Source organism: Fistularia commersonii, chromosome 25 (assembly GCF_037954325.1).
Source record: "Fistularia commersonii isolate RoL2024-O1a breed Wild chromosome 25, RoL_Fcom_v1.0, whole genome shotgun sequence".
Lineage (NCBI taxonomy): Eukaryota > Metazoa > Chordata > Actinopteri > Syngnathiformes > Fistulariidae > Fistularia > Fistularia commersonii.
Window position 1 is genome coordinate 7,545,513 of NC_141308.1, and position 20,948 is coordinate 7,566,460.

Here is a 20,948-nt window from a genome sequence, read left to right on the forward strand (position 1 = left end):
GTTTCTGCGTGATGTCAATGGGCCTGTTGACAGCGCACGGAGACCCCCATATGCTCCCACTCCTCACTGTGACACCGCGCTCCACGGAGTGACAGAAGCCACAGTTCGTCGGCACGCTCATCTTTCCTTTATCCTACTCCCTCTCTCTCTTTTTTTAACTCTTCCTCACCGTCCTCTTCTGGGCCGCTCCGCTGTTTTCCCCCGCTTGCTTCTCCTCAGCTGCTGTCCGCCGTCATGCCGGCGCGTCCCGGCCAGTGGCCGCGTCTCTCTCGGTGCGTCGGAGTGTCCCGGTCTGCGCGGCCTCCCGGGAGTTTTCATCGCCCCCCCCTCCTCCTCTTCTTCCTCCTCCTCCTCCTCCTCCTCCTCCTCTTCCTCTTCCTCACTACCTCCTCTTCCTCCTCCGCAGGCCAGAGGGGGACGATCGGGCTCTAAGACCGGCTGCTCCGGTGCGCCGCCGGGGGAAGCGGGGTGATGCAATCCATGCTACTGGCGGAGACGTGTTCTTCCCCGTGGGTGAGTCGTGAGTGGGACGGGTCGGGGGGTGGGGTGGGGGGTGGGGGGAGATCTCCCCGCGCACCTGGGCTCCTCCTCCTCCTCCTCCCCCTCCTCCTCCTCCTGTGAGCCGCGGGATGAAGGGGAAAAGCTCCTCATCGCACCCGGCGGAGCTCCGCCGGTCCTCCCGCCGCGCACATCTCGCCCTCTATCCGGGACGCCTCTTCTTCTCCCCCTCCCACCCCCTCCACCCAGACACCTCTCCTCCGTCTGGGACGAACTTGCTCTCCTGTCACGGTAGCCCCGCTCAATCCACGCGTGTGTGTGGATGTGTGTGTGTGTGTCTGCAGACTGCGCGCAGCTCACCTACCATGTGTTTGTGTGTGATCGGGCCAAGCGTGTGCGTCAGAGAGCGAGCGAGCGTGTGTGTGTGTGTGTGTGTGTGTGTGTGTGTGACCATGTGACTAAATGTGTGTGGGGGTGTGCGCGCGCATCACGCACGCGCAAATGGGGGGGAGCAAGTTTCAGAGTGAGGTCAGAGCTGAGAAAAGGGGTGGGATCTGAGCCAGCGAGAGTTCTGCCTTCCCCAAATGTTTTAGCCTTTTTAACCCCTTGCTAGCCCCCTCCCTATCGCGCACACACACGCACACACACACACACACACTGAGTTCTGACAAAATCGCGGGGACAGCGCGCTCCCCTTTACGCGCGTTATCCTTTCCAGATGGTGCGTCCATGCACGCATGTGGCTGCTTCCTTGTCTATGTTAGGTAAAGAGATTGATGACAGGATGAGTATGATACGGTATTACACTAAGTAGCTCTTGGGACACAGCTTAGAGAACGGGGGAACACGTACAAACACGCGCACACACACACACACACATACACACGCTCCCCATATACAGTATGTGATGTATGCACAGGCTTAGGCGTGAGCATGCAAGGTCACCCGTGTCCGGAGGGGGGAGCGATGTATTTTTGAAGACCAGAAATGTGAAAAGTAAATATGAAACCTTAGCCGGTCGACCTCCAGCGCACTCCCCTCGTGAAAACTTAAAACGGGGGAAATATTCCACGAGAGATCACGAGCCATCCGATCCACGGGAATCTACGCCCCGTCCGAAGGTTTTATCGGTTTTTGACGCGGGAGGAGTTTTGCACGTTGTCGGAAAACTCCTGACCCAAACGTGAGCCACGGAGATGTTCCGCGGCGACGAATCCACACGTTTACTTCTATAACCTGCGCTTGTTCGGCACAAGGAGGTAATCGGGCTTAGGAAGTTCCCAAAAACAAATTTCCGGGAGAGATCGGCTGACCTTGAACACGTTGCTAACTTGGCCTGCTGCTAACTTGCCCTGGTTACTAACCCGCCATGGTTGCTTGCTTGTCAACTCAAAATTAACCCAATGTTTCACCCAACACGCTGTTAGCCGCAGGGTTTTGTGTGAGACGAGCATGAAGTCTCTGCGTCCAGTTACTATAACGTCGCTATGGAGACCGGCTACATTAAATCGAGGTGCACTTCATAAAACCCGGAACCAAAAGGTAAGAGGGAGTCGAGTGAGGCGGCAAAAAACGGCAATCGCTCACTTTTGCTTCGCTTCTATACTGTCAGAAATCCAGGAAGTTGTTTTTCAGAGGCGACTGTATACGTCGGAGAAGGTAAAGCTGCCAGTTTTATTTTAACGCTCCGTTTTCCATGTTGGCAACTGTGACCGAGGCGGAATCATTTTAAAAGGCCACCGCATTTGTGCGCGAAAAGAGCACGGCCGTAAATGGTCGCGCGCTCGGAGCTACGATCCGCGTCGTGACGTGATTCGATTAAATTGGCAAATCTGGCGACGGTATAACCTCATCGCAACAGAATTCACAAACGCTCATCAGAGACGCTCGATATGTATCTTTACTACGACTCAGACGTGAAGGATCCGGCCCCCCAAACCTCCGCTATATGAAAGTCTTGCTTGTGGATGAAAACAGATGTTACATAAGAATTTTTTTTTCTAATGTGGCATGGGGGGATTTTTCAATCCGGTAATATTTTAGATAAATCCAGCTCATAGCATTTATTATCATTATCCTTTTTTTTTCATGTAATGCTTTGGCGGACAAGGGGAAGTATGATTACAGTTAATCTGGGAAAGTACATAAACAAGATGACAAAATGACAAGTCAAAACCTCAAACACGACCTCGGTGCTGTTCCGTATTAACATCTTTCCAAGGCTCTAACCAGGAACAGCGGCGGCGAATCCGACGATTCCACTCAAATTAATCGGCACGATGAGTGGAAATACAACCGGGGTCCTGGTTCTGGGGCGCAGAGCAGTTTTGCACCTCGGAAGGACGAGGCCCCTTTCAGAGGCCGCAACGTTTGAGCTTGTAACAACAACAGCCCATCTATCGGTTGTTTCGTCTGTGTGTGTGTGTGTGTGTGTGCGGTGGGTGTGACTGTGTCAGCGTGACTCAATACAGATGATCCAGCTGAATGTAATCATTTAGCAGCGGTTTTGTAATGTGAATATAAATATGATGTAAATATCCAGCGTCCTAAAACAGGGACAGCCTATATGGAGGAAGGGAATTTCTCTTTTCTGCGTCAAGTTCGTTGTGCTTCATTTTATTCTTTGCCTCTTTTTAAAAAGGCGAACGTGCAACTGTAGCCTTATTCGTCAAATTTGAGAACAAGACGCCGACGTGTAAATAAAGTCAAAGCGTACGGAGACAATTATCGATTACGTCGATCTTTACGGAGAAAATAAGGCCGATGCCGTTTTATGAAACGACCCGAGTGAACCCTGAAAAGTACGATTTTAAACGGGAAAAAAGATCTGATGAAGTTTCTGGATTGGAGAAAAAAAAAAAAACGTCTCTCCGGGGACGGCGGCCGCATGACGTAGGGGGCCTTGATCTGGGTGTGCGTGTTATGAGTCACAAAACAGACACATTCTGTAACTTGTAAACAGCATCCATGCGAAAGGAATTCTCCGGAAAACACCTCCCGTTAACCCGTTTGCCGAAACGCATCTTTTATTTGTGCACGGACGGCGGTCACATTGTTGTCGCTCGTATCGACTTCGCTGTCGCGTTTAGAAATTATGTAACAGTTTTGGAAAATGATTTCATCCACTACAATGTTAATCTGCGCTCAGTTCTGCGTCGTGCTTTTTGTCAAAAAAGTGACCTACGTCTGACCTCACGAAATAAAATAACAGTTAATTGACTGCAGTGGAAAAAGTAACGATCGCTGTGGTGGAAAAACCACCTACTGTAAAGAAACTGTACGAGTCAAATTAGAAAAAAAATTGAAAAGTCCGAATAAGCATTTTCCCGGTTTGTTTGGTTCACGGAGTTGCGCATGCACATGTTTAGTAAAGCTGACTCCACTTGACCCGGTTATGACCTCGGAAAACTTAAGATTAATGAAGTTAATGCAACCTGATGACACATCAGTTCTGGCACATTTTCACGACAGTTAAATTGTTTTCACGTGGAGCATTATCCCTCGTTATCTCGGGCGGACACGCTCGCACATTCGCAAACACACACACACACACACACACACACTCAGCTCGTGGCTGGCGGCGTACCAGAGGATTCCATAGCGCTCCGTGCATCTGCGTCACCGAGGGGGGATGAGAGCCCATGTTTGAGAGAATGCAGGCATTAAAAGTCGGGCCCTGCGCAGCGTCTTTTTCAAACTGACACCAGATTCGTTCGGAGCCTGGACGTGGCGGCCCAGGCAACGTGGCGAGGGTAATCTTTAAAACTAATAAAACAGGGAAGCATCATAAATTCTGGCTAACCCCCTCGGCCGTGGGTTTAATAGTCCATTATTAACGGAGAGGCCCCCCTCATGACATCATGCGTTGCCTCTGCAGGGGCACGGCGGAGCGGCGGAGCATTCCTGGGTAACAAGCTCTTTTCAAGTCTTTGAGGGAACGCGGCGTGTCAGAGCTGCCGCCCCGACAGCGTCGGTGCCGTCCCGTTCGTGGTTTGTTTGCAAAAGCTATCCGACTGCTTCATTTCCACCGTCGTATCGTCCAACAAAAACCGAAACGTGTCAGGTGAAATTATTCGAGGATCCACAATTTATTACAACTAATGGTAATAGTATAATTGAGAGGGACTGACCTTTCAGTATAAGGGATACGACACATTTGGTTTTCGCAGGCTCTTAGTATATATGTTTAGTATAAACTTGTAATAACATGTCATGAAAAATTCTCAAATTACTATCTGGGGCACTTTTTAGCTTTTCAGTGTAGCATTTATTTATTTTTTTGGTCGTATTTCAAGTCTGCATTTCGGTAAATAACGTTCAAGCCACATGTGAGGTTTCCTGTGTCTCTTTTTCCACTCGGGTCAGTTACTCCCTCGTAACCAGCGCAGGGCGTACGGAGAGAGGTCGCTCCGCCTCAAACCTCAAACTTTTGGATATTTAAATATAATAACTATATAACCTTGTTCGTGGGAGGTTTAAAGCTCGCTCGAGAAACGGATTCTTTGACGGTATCATCACAACAACTGATTTGGAAGTTTTTTCTTATCATTTTCAGGAGGTGCCGAACTGACAGCCAGCAGTGGAGGGATGGCGTCAAAGCATTCGCGCTTTGTTATTTTCTTTCAAAAAAATACATTTTTTTGGAAAAGGACTATCTTTATCCGTCCGCGGGCTGGTACGATGATAAAGGGGCGATTTTTCATCGCCCGTGGCCGCGGCGACCCCGGATGAGCAGGGATTTATTAAAACACCTGGTTGCAAACGGAGAAACACAAAGAGTCTGCTCTGATCGAAGTGAATGAATGAATGCTTTGTGGAATCCCGCTGACAGGAACAACCTCATTTTAGATATATTTCTGAGATAATAAAAGAGACCCGGGGGGAGTGCACGGGATATAATAAAGTCTAATAAAACACGGGGGTAATTTAATCACGGCATTGAAATATATCATTTAGATTTGAGAAGAAATGACAGTGCAATACTTCTACTTCCCTCTAAAAAATTGTGTGCGTTTCGTTTGCAAAAAGCTAACAATGTATTTCAATGATAAAATGTTTTTTCAGGGCTGGAAATCATCACTTCCTCTAATATGTGTCCATGAGAGAACAGAAAGAATTTCTGCCTTACAATTCATTTAAATCTGTACACCTGCTTCTCGGAGACCTTCATCGACGGATTTGTGGCGATGTCTTCGAGCAGCATATTTTTAGATCTGACCTCCGGCCCTATAAGTGAATATGAAAAAATTCATTTTGACTGAAAAGATGTAGAGCCATAGTAACTCATCGGGCTTTAAAAAAAACAAATATTATCCCAGCGCATTATTGGTGAGTTCTCCAAAGTCACCCCATTTTTTATAGCTGTTTTTCATAGGGTGTTAAATATGGGGTGTAAAGGACGCCACACAAACTTAAAGGCTATTTTTTTTTTCCCCCCATTAAACTTTTCTCCATCTGCAACGGGATCTCTGAGAACACATTTCCCAGGACCGCTCGGAGGAAGCGATCACTCAAATGAATGTTTGAAAAAAAAAAAAAAAAAGAAGTAACGAAACAAGTGGACTTCTCCCTTAAACGATATCTTACATTAAGCAAGAATACTGCCTATAACAGGAGCGTTTCTATGTTATAACTCCCGACGGCAGGATCACTGGCGGAGTAATTCCTTGACGGTGCAAATGTCATATATGCGACAAAGCAGCCACGCCAGGTGTCAGCATGTGGCTGCTGCTCAACGTCTAAATTTAACCCAGACTATGTTATGTCAGACGTCATGTTCCAGCATGTACTGTAGTAAAGGCTATCAGTGTGTCGCCTCATGATTCATTAGGCCGCCATCTGCTATCATGACAGCGGGGTTTGGGGCTCTTCTGATTTTGGGATTGGGTGGGTGATAGTCTTACAAGTGCGCAGAAGCGGATGTGTGCACGGGAGGCACGCACGCACGCGTGTGATTCGAAAGGACCCTGCGTGAACCGCGACACGGACCCAGAGGAGACAGCTGGTCAGACTGGAGACGTAAGGGTCACTGCTGCAGACACGAGGGGCATCTCCGTGCACGTGTGCTGTCAATTAAGTTGCAGGCATAAAAACAGACTTTTTAAAACCATTTTTGGGGGTGTTGAAGTGACACATTTGGGCACACGTTACGGTTACAAACTATTGAATCTTTACTTCTGTTATTACCTGGTAATATTGTCGCTATTATCATGTAATACTTATATTCTACACTCATATTGATGGGGTTTTATTTTGAGACAGTGTTCCTCTGTCACTGCTGCAGCTCCTGCAGGCCTTGTTTGCAAACTTCTTGTGGCCTGTTTTCCCATATAAATACAGAATAAAGAAACCCGCTGTGTGTGACTAATGCACTGTCACATTGTGTAAAGAATTCAATGTCCAAGCAATAACGTTATTTAGTCATTTGAAAAACATTAATAGATTTTGATAAATTGTGTTCAGGGCATGAATGCAAATATTTGAAGAACATTTGAATAAATAAGAACTGCTGTAATAGATTAATTTAAGCAGAAGAATCAGCTTAGCATCATTAAAAATGACTTATTATCCTATTTAAAGGGATTTTGCTGATACAACATTAATAACTCGGTTCAACCTCACATCAATCCCCGTGTGCAAGCTGTCGCCTCAGGAGGGAAAAGTACGAGCTTTAAAGAAACACAAAATGAGGAACGACCACGGGATGTCTGAACAAAGGACGACAAAAAAGTTACTATATGGAAAAAAAAAAAAAAAAAAAACAACATGGCAACTTCAGCTAAATAACGGCTACGGTGAAAAAAATGTTAGGGACCGAAAGAGTCGATCGGAAGCGGCGGCGCATTCAAAAAGCACATCCCGAAATCGACACCAATGTGCACTTTTGGCGTCTCGATTGAAAGTCTTTGGAACACACGGGTCTAAAAATGGAATGATCATCTACCAAACAAATGAGTTACAGGTCATTGCTCCCCGGCAGCCCTTGGGTGTAACTTAGTCAGTCCCTCCCTCTAGTGGTTATAACAGATAGTCATCTGACCGGGCTGCATCTCTGCCCTCTGAGAACCCCGCGGTGACGTCTGGAACAAAATGACTTTTGTTGTTATGAAAAGCACAAACAAAAATCACTTTTTTTTCTAAAGGGGGGGAGGTGTGGAGGGGGGGGGGGGGGTTCATCGTAAATGCTGCTTTTCAAAACCGAACGCTTTCATCCCGACGGAGTTCGTGGAGGCGGCGGTTTGATTCTTGTGTTCGGGAGGCCGCGTTTCAAAGCACTCAGGTCCCTTTCCAGTTCATGCTGTTTAGAAACCATTTATTACATAAGTGAAATTTGCAAAGCGGGGCAATGTCCCCTATGAGAACATGTAGGGAATACAGTGGGGCCGCTTTTTATTTTATTTTTTTTTATTTGGCCAGAGTTAGAGCTGTCAAGGGCTGCCGCTTCCCTCAGGAATCGATGAGGCTCTGGAGGCGATTGGGGAAATCAGTCATGCTGAAAATATGGAGTACAGCAGTGACGCACACAGCAGCCGGCCCGCCGCAGCCACACAGGCCCTATTGACTAATCTTTGTGTGTGTTTGTGTTTGTGTGTGTGTGTGTGTGTGTGTGTGTGTGTGTGTAGGGCGGGGGGGTGGGGGGCTATATTGGGACCTCTGACATTGACACTGTTGCCCTTTGGTTGCGTGGCCCCACTCTGCATCTTTTTTTTTTTTTTTTTTCATTTTTATTTCAGCGCCACTGTGTCCCTACTTCTCAAACCGCTTTTTTATTCTCTTTGGCCCCCCCCTTTACCTCCCCTTCCAGTCTTTATCTGCCTGCTAAAAGCGGCGCTATCTCCGAACCACGTTCGCTCTATATCAATCCTCCTCCGCCCTCTTGTCTGCGTCTTTTGCCCTCTTTGTCTGAATTATCTCCTTTTCCCAGTCGCTCGACCGTTCCCTAACTCCGATACACGCTGTCCTCTCTCGGGGCGCCGTCGCGAGTCCCCGTGGACGCCGACCAAAACTCTCCTCTCGCAACCGCGACTGGGATCTCTCATCTCCAGCCGTGTTTTGACCTATTGCGGCGATGCCGCGGTTGAAGTGTCACACGTTGCAAGAGAAGCCATAAAAAGCCATGCTGAGAGGGTTATTGTGTGTGTTAAGTGTGTGTGAAAGTGTCGAGGTGTGTGTGTGTGTGTGCGCGTGTGTGAGCATGGATGAATAGTGCCCTGGTACTGTTAGTACAATCCAGGGTAAAGAGCGGTCCCTTTTGTGATGGACACACCAGGGTTACAAGGGACTACTTTGTTGCCGCTCAGTGTGCGTGCGTGTGTGTTTGTATTGCACGAGGGCAAGGAAAATGACTTATTAAGAAAAGAATTTAAGTAAAAACCTCAACTAATTTAAGAAACTACTACTGCTAAAACACAACCGCGTCTGTCGTAACACATCCATTATTATACAATAAACCAAATGCTTTCACTGGCACCGAAAACCAAAACGAGGGTTATGCTTTGATCCTTTGGTTCCCAACAGCGACTCAGCTGTTTTTCCCCGCGCCGGGACGCTAAATGTACAAATCAGGTAGCGGACGAAGAAAGGCTTGCTCTGTTCTCCTCACCACTTCTGTATTTCTGGCTGTGGTGGGAAGCCTCCTGCTTTGATCTCCTCATATGATCCAGACAGACCCACGGCCGCGGGAGCTGGGATGACACTGGCGAGGCACATGCCTGACGCCCAAGGTTTGGGGGGAAAAAAAAAAAGGGGGCGATGTTGCACTTTTCCATCTCCCGCTGTGTTATTCTCACAGGCTAAACATGTCATAGCATTACATATCAGTACCTATAATTCGTCAGTCCTCGCACGAACACGACTAAAGGTACCCCGACCACGTGAGCATCACCCCGAACGGACGCCTCAGAATGGCTCGGGCCTGAGGAGGAACATCAGATCCATCGATCTGCTCCTCCCCCCTCCCGGCGTGACCTTCGCTTGCCGTCCGCAGCACTCCGCGACAGGGACGAGCGCCCTCCGCTAAATTAATGTCACGGCAAATGCGATAAGGCTGAGGTGTCACTCCCGGGGGAATTCGTTATTACGTTGAAATTACATCGTTATTGAGGGTTCGACTTCGGGGGGAGTCAAAAGGTTATAAATCAATGCGTCCTTTCATGAGCCAAACTTCACTTTATTCGGCTTTGGCCGAACGACAGCAACGGCAAGACATTCCCCCTTCCCCCCTGTCCCATGCAAATACTCAATACATACCCAATGCACGAGTGCCTGCGTGTGGAGAAGTTGCCGGGCGTCTTCCGTGGAAACCGGCTGTCTTTGTTCATTATTTTACGGAAAGTCCAAAAAAAAAAAAAAAAAAAAAAAAAAAAAAAATTGAAATGTATATAAATATATATGTCGTTGATGGAGTTCAGCGAAGCATCAAAATTTTGGTAGGTGAGCGGGGAGGAACAAGGAGAGCTTGTGTGGTGCGTTCACGGCGCCCCATGCCGCTGTGAGTTGGTGCGAGGAAGAAAGCCGTCCTTTACATTCTCCGCGGTCACAAGTTCTAGTGCCGCGAGACAGGTCCGGTCCGTGAAGGCCACACACTACACACACAGTAGTCAGGATGCACAAAAAAAAACAAAACACACACACGCCACGCTGTCATCAGCACCTGGTTGGACTGGTGTGTGTGTGTGTGTGTGTGTGTGTGTAAGTGAGGGGGGCAAAGTGCATGAAGTGGAAATTCAGGTCCTCGGGGTTAAGGATATGTCCATATGTGTGTGTGAAAAAGAAAGAGGGGTTCAGATGTGCTCGGCGTGCACGTGTGCGCGCACACCCTAATAAGGCGAAGAGTCTCAGGCCTTCAGGAGAGCCGTGGCATCCTATCACCGGCGGCCGGAAGTACGGAGGCCACGCGGGATCAGTGCGATTTCAAGGAGGGTGTCAGCTGTTGAAGCTCCCGATGGGGTGAATTCCTCAACTCGGGGAAGCGGCGAAATAAATAATTCTTCCCTCTCCTCGTAATCCCGGATTGGAACCAGAGTGAGATTTCTCTCCAAAGTGCGGAAAAAAAAAAAAAAGAAATGAAATTCCTCAACAGCGAGCCTCGCCGGGGGGCATTTCCTGCCTTTTTTTTCTTTTACAAATCAGACCTGCCGATGTGATGCTGCACCGCTACAGAGTTAATAGTAGGGAGGGAGGGTGACAACGGAAAGAAAAAGAAAGAAAAAAAAAAAGTGAAAAGTGAGCTGGAAAGTGTGTTATAATCCCATCAGATGCTCCCGCAGATTGGGTTCGTCAGCGTCGGCTCCTCTCCCCTCCTGAGAGCCGTTGGACCAAAACTCCAGCTTAAAACAACAAACAACACCATCTCCCCCCCGAGAGCCAGAGGAGAAAAGAGATACTGTGGAGGGAGAGGGAGGGTGGAGAGATGGAGTGAGAGAGCAAATTGAGAGAGAGAGAGAGAGAGAGAGAGAGCGCAAAGGGGACGGAGAGATAATGAAAGTCACCTCATGAGAAAATGGACCAGTGGAAGTGAGGTGAAAGATGAGCAACGTGTTGCATGAATATATCTGAAATACAAACAAACAAACGCAAGATCACAAAACTAGGCGTCCGGAAAATCCAAATAAGCAACTAGAGAACTAGGGGGAAAAAACGAATAGCGCTATAAATGATCGGAGGAACATCTCTTAATTTAATCATATTAAATTATATTATCTTGTGACGCGTTGAGGATAAAGCTCATCATTTGACAAAAAATGAGGGCCCTTTGATGTGGACCCGAAGGATTCATCAATATGTATTGATACGGCGTGTTTGCCGACTTTATTTTTTTACTTTTTTACGAAGTGATTGTGATCAGTGTATATTCTGATTTTTTTTTTTCCCCTCTGTAAATGTTTAGAACACATTTTAAAACTGCCAAAAGTTTAACAGAGGCAATTAAAGCTGGATAAATAACTCACAAATAATACATTTACCAGCAACTCTTAAACGGCTTGAAAGTGAGCCAAAATTTAAATGACATCAGCAGACAGTTATCTGAATAGCAGGACGATATTATCTGGAACCAGTCACATTTCTCATTACAAATATTATATATTTCTTTTTTCTAATGTTTCACAGACATTTAAATGAAATAGGGATTTAATATATCTTTCACTGATTTTCTGTTTGTATGTCTGGACTTCTGCCAAACCTATGCAGATATCATGATATATATCTCACTGAGCATGTTTGGAATTTCACAATAATATTTTCCTTTTCTTTCCTCTTGACATTAATTTTAGACAAGACTAAAATACATTTTAATGTTTTAAATTTTTTTTTTTTCTTTCTCTCTGAGTGTGTTCAAGCTGCAACACACACATCCCCATTTCGTGTAACCCTCCCATCCGGCCTCCGAGCCAGCAGTAATAATAGTGTAGCGGTCAATCAATACTTCAATATTGTATATGTGTGTGTGTGTGTGTGTGTGTGTGTGTGTGTGTGTGTGTGTGTGTGTGTGTGTGTGTGTGTGTGTGTGTGTGCATGTGCGCACGCACGTGCGTTGGCACTTCTATTAAAGGTTCAATTTTCCTCTTTGAATATTGAGTTCTTTTCAACATGCAATGAAATAAATCCAAGTGGCGGTGTCATCTGCGGACGAGTGTTTCCTGCAACGGAACGTGCACGAGTGACAAAGAGAAAGAAGAGGAAGGAGAAAAGACGAAGGACAAGATTAGATCCGAGTACGTGAGCAGCCGTAATCTGAAGCACAGCTTGCTGATAAGTTAACCAAAAAATATTTAAATTACATCGCACTTTTTGCATGACCACCACGCAGAAGAGCTTCGAGTCCTCTAACAATACATTCAGCACTGTATGCAATAAAATGGTCATAAAGATGTGATTACAAGTGATGAGTCATTGTTACAACGCATGCATCGAAGTCAAGGTGTTCAGATTTCTGGTTCCACCAATATTATTAATTTAAAACTTCCCAAACATTATGTAAGTCCAGCAAGGTTGATCTTGGTCATCATGACAATAGGGGAAAATGTACTAAACATTGCATTTGTGCAAAAAAAAAACAACCCGCCAACAAAGTGTGGGCATCATTACCAAATGACGTAAAATGTTTTTAACAAACTTCATAATGTGTTGTTTCAGAGCCTTTTTTAAAACTCATTCTCCTCAACCGCAAACACTGTCACCTTCCAGATCCACACTCTCTAGTGCTCCTAGTGAGCAAATACAGGAAATGCAGCAAGAAGCTCTTGACAGAAAATCATCTGTTTTTATGTTTACAAATGAAGCCTCTATAACTGAGCAGCTACAGGAGTCTCGTAATAAACGTAACTAGCATTTGATAACTGGCTGGTGTTAACTAAAATAATTTAGAATGGATTAAAACCCCTTGTGCTGTACTTGTAACTAGGCTTCATTACATTTCTTCTCTGGCAAACATGCAATTTAATCTTTTTTAAACTTTCTTTGATTGGTTGCCAACGTGTTGACGCCGTATTTCCAACGTCACACTCATTTTAGATGAAAAAATGAATAAATGAGACATTTTAATTACTTTTAACATAAATATACATTACTCTACCTAAATCTACCGTAGTAAAATTGCTACTTCGACGTGATGCGTCCAAACTTTCTCAGTATGCGATTTATAATATTTATTAACCTTGTGTGCAGCCAGAGTGCATTATGGACGGGCTTATTTGGTTGCTATTATAAATATTTTAGGTGTTACGACTGACTAAAGATCCACAGGACAATCACCTGGCAGCAATGAGAGACGGCTTGGGTGAAAAGCACCTGTGACGGCGGGCGGCCCTCGAGAAAAAAACTCATTTTCACCGAACGTTTGTCGCAGGGATGTCCACTTGACGACACGACACCGGGATGGAAAAAGAATCTCCATCAATTCGGACACTAAGTGGAAATAAAGTGGCGGGTATGTTCTAAATCGCTGTTCCCTGCGACATTTATTTTCCGCCTGATCCCCGGTTTGTTTAATTTGTACAGCTTGCCAACCATCCTGCCGTAACTCTCCCCTCCATCCATTTGTCCCCGGCTGAGCGGACGCCTCCGGGGCCCCGCGCTGGGCAGTGTAAAAAACTTTGACATGTTGAATGTCTGCCTCGGCATCTGACGTTCCAGACCTCAACCGCGAAATCCTGTCACACGGACCGGACTCTTAATATTTAGATTTTCAACGGACACGCTGAGACCTGGGAGGAGAGAAGTGATTTGCCACTCTTCTCTAAGGTTACACGCGTGAAACGTCCCCGTAAACATGTTCAGCGTATTCTAGAAAGGGCAGCGGCTCATCTAAGAATGTTAATACTTGTTTTTTCCCCAATAAAAGTCCGGCAAGGGTTTCTTGGAGGCTTTCAATTCCATATGTGGAGGGGAATCTTCAGATTGTAGTAACTGAAAACCACCCACTGACTCCTTTCAAGGTTATAACGCAGCCATAAAAACAAAAGTAATTTGGAACAAGAGGATCCTCTCCGAGGAAACGAACGCGTACTCAATGTTTGTGCGCACGGATCCGTCTGCCTCCATGAAATCATCCACAAAACACACACATCTACATCCGCTCCCCCCGGGTCTCGAGGAGTTAAGGTCAAGTGCGGTGAAAGCGATCACTCGACTCCGGTGTTGACGCTCATCACCGGGTCAGTGTTTATTTTGCATGAAAGCATGAATTGAAGTTGATGTAATTATAGCCCATAAAGCTTGAGTTAACAGGTGTGGCTGCGGGACAGCTGTACGCTCTGCAAACAACACATCCGGCAATGCCGACATGTGAATTACTGAGACCTAACAAAAAATGCTTTTCGGCTAGGTGGTAAATATGTAATTACACGTCAAATGTTGCCTATTTTACTTGTTTTTTTTTTTCTTTTATAAAAATTGCTATTTTATTGCTTGTTTTTTCAAAAAGTGGGATGACTTGCCGTTCATACGGATGTGGATGTTTGCCGAGATGATAACCACATAACAGGGACTGAGCATCGAGCATCAACTGCTTAAAAGTACAATAAACACCCTTTGTAATTAATCCTGGATTGTGAAGACAGCGTACCCAATGAGACCAACTATATTGGCAAAATGTGACGTCTGAATTGCAATATAAAACGGTGAGAGATGCAAAATTCAAATACTATGTTCATTCGGCTGAGCAGGCGACGGCGCCCTTCCACTGAAAAGTTACAAAATTCCGAGATATAAATTGAGGGATTTGGTGTGTTGACGAAAGCCGCTTAACCAAAATGAAAAATCCATCAACGAGTATGGCTGGAGCGGAATCGGCCGGGGGAGACCCTGGAGCCGCGAACGCGAGAGAGTCGCTTAGATAAACACAGGTGAGAAGTGCGAGGTTTGACAAATCCGGTTTCACCGCGTGAAAGTGCAAACATCGTCTGGTCGCTACGCGGTTCGGCTTGGACCCGCTTGCCGTGAAGCGCCTGAGTCGGGGACTCTACCTGGGTGTGTGGGCCAGGGTGAAGCGGCGTCTCTGCAGGTTAATACTGCGGTTCATCAGCAGCTTCCTGAACAGCAGCGGGGAGTTTCTAGGGGACCCTCGCGGGGAATCCTTGGGCGAGATCTTTGGGGATCCGGCCGGGGAGCCGGGCTTTGACCTCGGCATTAAGTGGATGACGGGCAGCATGGTCACCTTTCTGTCACGTGGCCTCTCTTCCACTTCTTCCTCGGAGCTCTCAGAGCACTGCTCATCCATGACCAACAGGCTTTTTTTGTGTTTGTTTTTTTTCCCCTTAATTACTCTCACGTGAGACGCGGACTTCACGGATTCAGCCGCGGCGATCTGCCCGCTTTCCGGGCAGATTGTAAAAAAAATGTACGTGACCTTGGCAATTTTCCAACCAGAACCGTCCAAAAATGGAATTTAACTAGAGAAAGGGGAAAAAAAAATCTACACATCTATAAGTTAAATACCTGATCAATCCCTTCCATGTCTCCCTGTCCTCTTCCAACAGACGAGTGTGAGCCGTGCTGGGAAACGGGCTCGTACATTAGTGTTGATGCACTCTATCTGCCTCCCTCCCGGCTTTGTTTACATTACTCCTAGGCCATCCCCCCTTTTCCTAACTAAAAATGGACGTCTGATTTACGGGGAGGAGAGACATGACTGATCGCCTCTGTGTGATTCTCGTCCGGGTTTCTCCGGCTCTCTGCCTTCGTTCCCTCTCCGCCGCTGGAACGCGGCTCATCGTTCTCGGCCCGGCCTCCGTGATCACGTCCACTCCGAGTCCCCTTTGGAGCATAAACATTTAGGTATGCTCTGGTCCCGGCCCTCCAGGTCGTCCCTTTCTCTCGCTACGGCAGAATTTGCATACTCAGCTTTTCCTCTGCCCCCCTGAGGTGCTGGTTGTTGTGAAGTTGCCTATTTCCTCAGAGACAGCCTCTTTGCCTTTCACATGCTCCCGAAGTGCCGGGGAGAGTCACATGAAGCTCTTCTGACTATAAAAAGCAGAGGTTGAAAGCTATAGAGAACATGGGTGCTGTCACGATGGCGCTCTCTATCTGTGACCAGGGGCAAAATCATCTTCGCCACCCCCCCCAACCCAACATCCCCTTTCACCCCCGATCTCGTTGTTTATCGCCGGGGAGAGAAAGGGGGAAAAAAAAAAAAGGTCCTCATGTGATTGAAGACTCACAGCTAAACACCGGTGCCGTCTGGAGTAACTCATATAACCTAGGGAGCTGGAGCATCTGACACAGGCCTGAACCTAAGACCGTCAGCTGGTGGAGAGCCGGGAACAGAACTCTGGTTCCAGGCCTTTTACACTCTTTGTTACTGTACAGCGGGTATTTTCAAAGGAGTACTACAGTGCTACCCGCTTAGTCGGAGACAATCTGAGCATTCAACGGTAACTGACTATATGATCCGCGGCCGCCAGGCCCTCCTCTCAGGAGTCAACCATGGACTTTTGATTTGTTGTTCTTCTTCCGACAATGAGTCCAGAACATCAGCAGCAGCAGCATCAACATCCATTATGGATGGAATCACCTATGAGGTCACGTCAGGTTGACCTTCACAGCTGCGTCACGGTTACCGAGCGACCGGGTTTTTCGTGACTGGTGATTTTAGTCGCGAGGGTAAAGTGCAACAACTAGAAGTGGCACAGAAGGTCCAGACCTGATCTGAAACAAAGGTAAACCTGTGAGCCGTCCCCGCTCCGTTCTCGTCTTGACACACAAACTGCGACGTTAACAGAAGGCAAACAAAACATTCTGCGCTTTGGATTACAGCCGCGACAATCACAATATCACAATCTGATTTTTTTTTTTTCAAATCTATTTCAACAGCTTATAATAAAGCATTGTATGAAGAAGGTTGCTCAGGGCCAAACGCACACTGTGTTTTTTTCTTTTTTAATATTAAGTCTTCAAATGCCCAAGAGCTAAAAAATAAATGTCTCCCTTCACATCTAACGACTCCATAGATCCAAACCAGTGTTTCTCCGCTTCGGAGTGACATCATGTGACCACGAGGTGGTGAAAATGTAGGGCTGCGTGGTCGCGGAATATCAAAGAATACGTTCAACAGGTAGTGCTGATGCGTTTGGTTTTGCCAATCTGTGTATTGAACGTTCCTCCCGGTTCATTTACCAGCCGACGCTGAGAAGAATACCAAACAAAATATGGTTTCCCGCTAAATTCCATGGACTCTGAAAGGACCGATTCCTCAGCCTGTTCAGCGGTTCAGGTGCAGGCTGACCTCCACGGGAGACCCAAGATTCAAAGGTCAGTAGACGGTCCCATCTGGTCGCTAAGAGAGCAGAAAGCCGTTTTAAAAAATATCTATTTTATTTTCATTTGTCTCCCGGGTATTTTTTATTTTGTAAAAAAAAAACCTCGACTCAGCTGTAGGGTATTTCTACCAGATAATCCTCACCCACTAAAACATCCCGCTGGCAAGCTTGGGGCTCCCACTGACAATGACTAGATATTGGTGTGATAATCATTTAGGAGTTATTAAAGGCACATGATATAAGGTGTAGTGGTTACATTTACATTCCTCTTTTATTTATTTATTTTTTTAAATAACCCCCCCCCCCCTCCCTGGTCTGCATAAAGGTTGTTCGGCAAGAAAAAGGTCTGAGGTGCAACAAAGTTCGGAGACCGCTGGTCTACACTTGTAGACGCCTACAGAGCACTTTACACTGGACAGCATTCACCCATTCACACGCTCAGCTGCGACACAAGGTGAGGACCAGGCCAGGAGGATCCTGGAAAGGAATCGCCGACCCCATCTGTTTCCAAGGACGCCCACTGTAACAAGTGAGAATCAGACACCCCCAATAATCTGGATAATCTGGTATTAGGATAATGTCGTCGACGCCATATTCGACAGGTAGACTCCCATGAAGCTGTTCTCCCCCACTCTGAGAGGCTTCGAGAACATAATCAAGACTTTATCCCTTCATTTTTTTTCCCTCCTCCTGCAGATTCTCGCTACCACACTGAGATTTGACCTCTCCAGGCGAAGAGACGCGCAGCCCCCGCTGGCTGTTTCTAACTTTAGCACAGAGTTCTGCGCTTGTTGGTGCCTTTTTGTTTCACACATGGCAACCCAGCGCTCACCCCCCACCCCACCCCCCCAGAAACCAGACCAGACCCAGCCGAGGAAAACATCTCTGTAAAGACATGTTGTTATTCAATATCATTTTGTGAAGGTAACGTTGAAATAAACTTCCTTCCCAACTTTGACACACACACACACGGTAATGTCTGCAAACATACACAATCTTATCTGATGTTGTTCCGACATGCATTTTTGACTGCAGGTGTACTCAGACAGGTCCGTCCGCAATCTTTGGACGTTAGAGTAAAGACTGACACGACGAAAAAGGCACAATACAAGCACGCACACACACGCATGCAGCATAGAAAGAGAACAAAAGATACTATTGGTGTGTTGGCAACACCAGCTTGGATCACTTGTCCTATTAGTCCAATCTCATGCAGTGTGACAGGGAGAAAAGCCCCCCCCAATTAAACCGTTTTAGGTGGATTCATCCATTTCTACCTTCACCTTCTACCTTTCCCGCTGTTTTTAAAATCTACCCTCATCAGAACATCGGAAAAGAATGTGGGAACACGATTTGCTGTGTTCAAAAGTCATGTTTTTGGATTTTTAAATGAATCTACGGGCCGATGGCCCCAACGACTCACAATGCCTTGGTGATGCAGCTGGTCAGCGTGCTGAGGCTCTTGGAGGGTTTGACAGCGGCGGGCCGGCGTCCCTCCTCGCTCCTGTTCTGCGCCGAGGCTTTGGAGGAGAGCCTGGGCAGCTGCAGGGCCCCCGAGAAGAGCCGCTTCACGTGAAACCTGACATCGGGGTCTTGCTGGGGTTCAGTCTGGGAGGTCTGCTGCGGGTTGGACTGCTTCTGGATGGCACAGGAGACAGGTTTATTACACACAGAGGGCTAAAACAACGTCAAACGTCTCCATCTTGAACCCGGGTCGACGGGATGGAACATAAAAAAAAACACCAAGGGGGCCACATTTCTCAGTTGGTTCATTTAACCGTGGCGGCGGCGTTCCATCTCAAAGTCACTCCAGTCCGGATAGTCGCTTACGCGAGCTGAGATAGCTGCCAAGTGAAATTACTAAATCAGATTTCACCCAGCCACGCCAACCTTGGATACAAATAACTTCTATCAGATCTTAGATTTCGCGATTATTGATTATCGATTCATCAGCTCTTCAGCCCGGCGATCACCTGTTCAACATCTAAAAACCCAGCGTGTACTCGTGGCCAAGTTATGTCACACACTCGCTCTGGTTGCGTACTTTAAGGTTACAAAAGCACAGGTTACCAAATAAGCAGAAGAATTCTGGGGGTTTGAATTTCAAGCAGCAGGCTGAGTGTATACACTAATAATACAGAGTTGTAAAGTCGTCGTGGCAAAAATAAACACTTGATGTGGAACGTAAATATGTAACATCTTCCTGTATAGAATTTTTTCTGAAAAAAAAAAAACTATTAAAACTCAATTTTTTGTTTTTGTAAGTTTTTCTTCTTGTTTATTTTCACATCTTTTTGAACATACACAACAATGCTGTTTTTTTAAAGTGGTTTTATGCTTGGGGGAACTTTAAACGATTTTGCTGAAATGAGAACTTTGAACTGAGCAATTATACAACAAACTTTGCTCGGTTATAAATACTTAAAAGTAAATTTCTTCTTGCTTCTGTTTGTTTTAAGCTTATAATCGAACCATCTCCAGGCGCGCTTTTACCCCTTTTAGGGTCAATCCTCTTGAGGTTTTCCACTTTTCCCCACTCTATTTCATCATTTTATATTTTAAAACCGTCTCTAATTTCTTAATTGGTTTAAGGACCAGGAAATTCAGCAACCATATTTCTGAGTTCATCAGGTGTTTCTGGGAAGCCTTGGTAAAAACTGCTGAGCAAGGCCGAATAAATGGAATCAAATCTTAACCAATGCTGGTGTTTGAAACCCATAACTTGGATTTTCCCTGGTTTAGATGAACATCTCCTTGGAAATATCACCCAGAGGTCAAATACGGCCACTGTCTTACTTCTTTATTTTTTTTTTTTTTTAGCTCTACATATGTTTCACACAGAGCTGTTTTGTGCTGAAAATGTGATGATCTTCACGAAGGCAACTACTGCATTATTTTTGGAAGGTTTATCTGATTTCAGGTCCTGAGACCGGCACACTATCACCTTGGACACAATAGACTTTTTCTCAGTGAGATAGTGTTTGGGATTTTAGCTCTCGGGGCATCGTGCTCTTAGCGTCAGTATCGAAGAGAAACAGATAAGAGTCCTTGTTTTCTGCTGCATCCCGTGACCTTATCTCTCCATCTGGTGGGGAAGATCCACCTTTCCATAAGCAATTGTCAACTCACTCCGACGCTTTGTTATCCATCAATTCTGACCAATTTACAGAGGGACGCGTTATTAAAAACATCGCTGCACAAACCGCAATCTTCTGAAGAGACATTAATGAGGAAACAGTTTCCCCTCCGGTCACAAAATCGATACTTCTTCCCCTATACCAGACAACGGATGAAATCACAGGTGTGAATTAGACACAGGGTTTTGGGGGGGAATGGATACTATATTACATAATACGCATTATGGATTATTTTGCAGTAATAAAACTGGACTTGCTCTCAGATTATTTCAACATGAGCTCCACCGCTGCTGTGCCAATGAGCCGTGTCCACAACCGTTGTGCGCATTTTCAAAGGGCAACAATCGAGTGCATAGGAAAAAAAAAAAAATTGCAAACATAAAACACATGAACAACTCTTTCTTTTCTGTTACATCAATTCAGTAAGAATGCTTGAAAGATCTAAGAGAGAAAAAAAAAAAAGAAAAACATTTTCCATTTAAGTATTGCTCAATAGCCATGGACTCCCCTTACCTCAGTGAAGTTAAAATATTTGGAGGAGTTATTTCTCTTCATA

The 20,948-nt window shown here is 46.0% G+C and overlaps 1 protein-coding gene and 1 long non-coding RNA gene across 2 annotated transcripts in view; one reads left to right on the forward strand and one right to left on the reverse strand.

The window, feature by feature from the left end:
* Nucleotides 1–20,947, reverse strand: part of pde4ca (phosphodiesterase 4C, cAMP-specific a) — a 47,711-nt gene extending 26,764 nt beyond the window's left edge. Inside the window, exons 1-2 of the mRNA XM_086173121.1 lie at nucleotides 20,906–20,947; nucleotides 18,679–18,893 (exon numbers count right to left, since the gene is read on the reverse strand). Coding sequence (XP_086029247.1) covers nucleotides 18,679–18,893; nucleotides 20,906–20,947 — 257 coding nt within the window. The remainder of the gene's footprint in view (nucleotides 1–18,678; nucleotides 18,894–20,905) is intronic.
* LOC147219048 (uncharacterized) lies at nucleotides 113–7,498 on the forward strand. The gene is made up of 3 exons (XR_015108672.1): nucleotides 113–272; nucleotides 407–513; nucleotides 5,054–7,498. It is a non-coding gene; the product is annotated as an uncharacterized LOC147219048 (long non-coding RNA).
* Nucleotide 20,948: the final 1 nt, after the last annotated feature.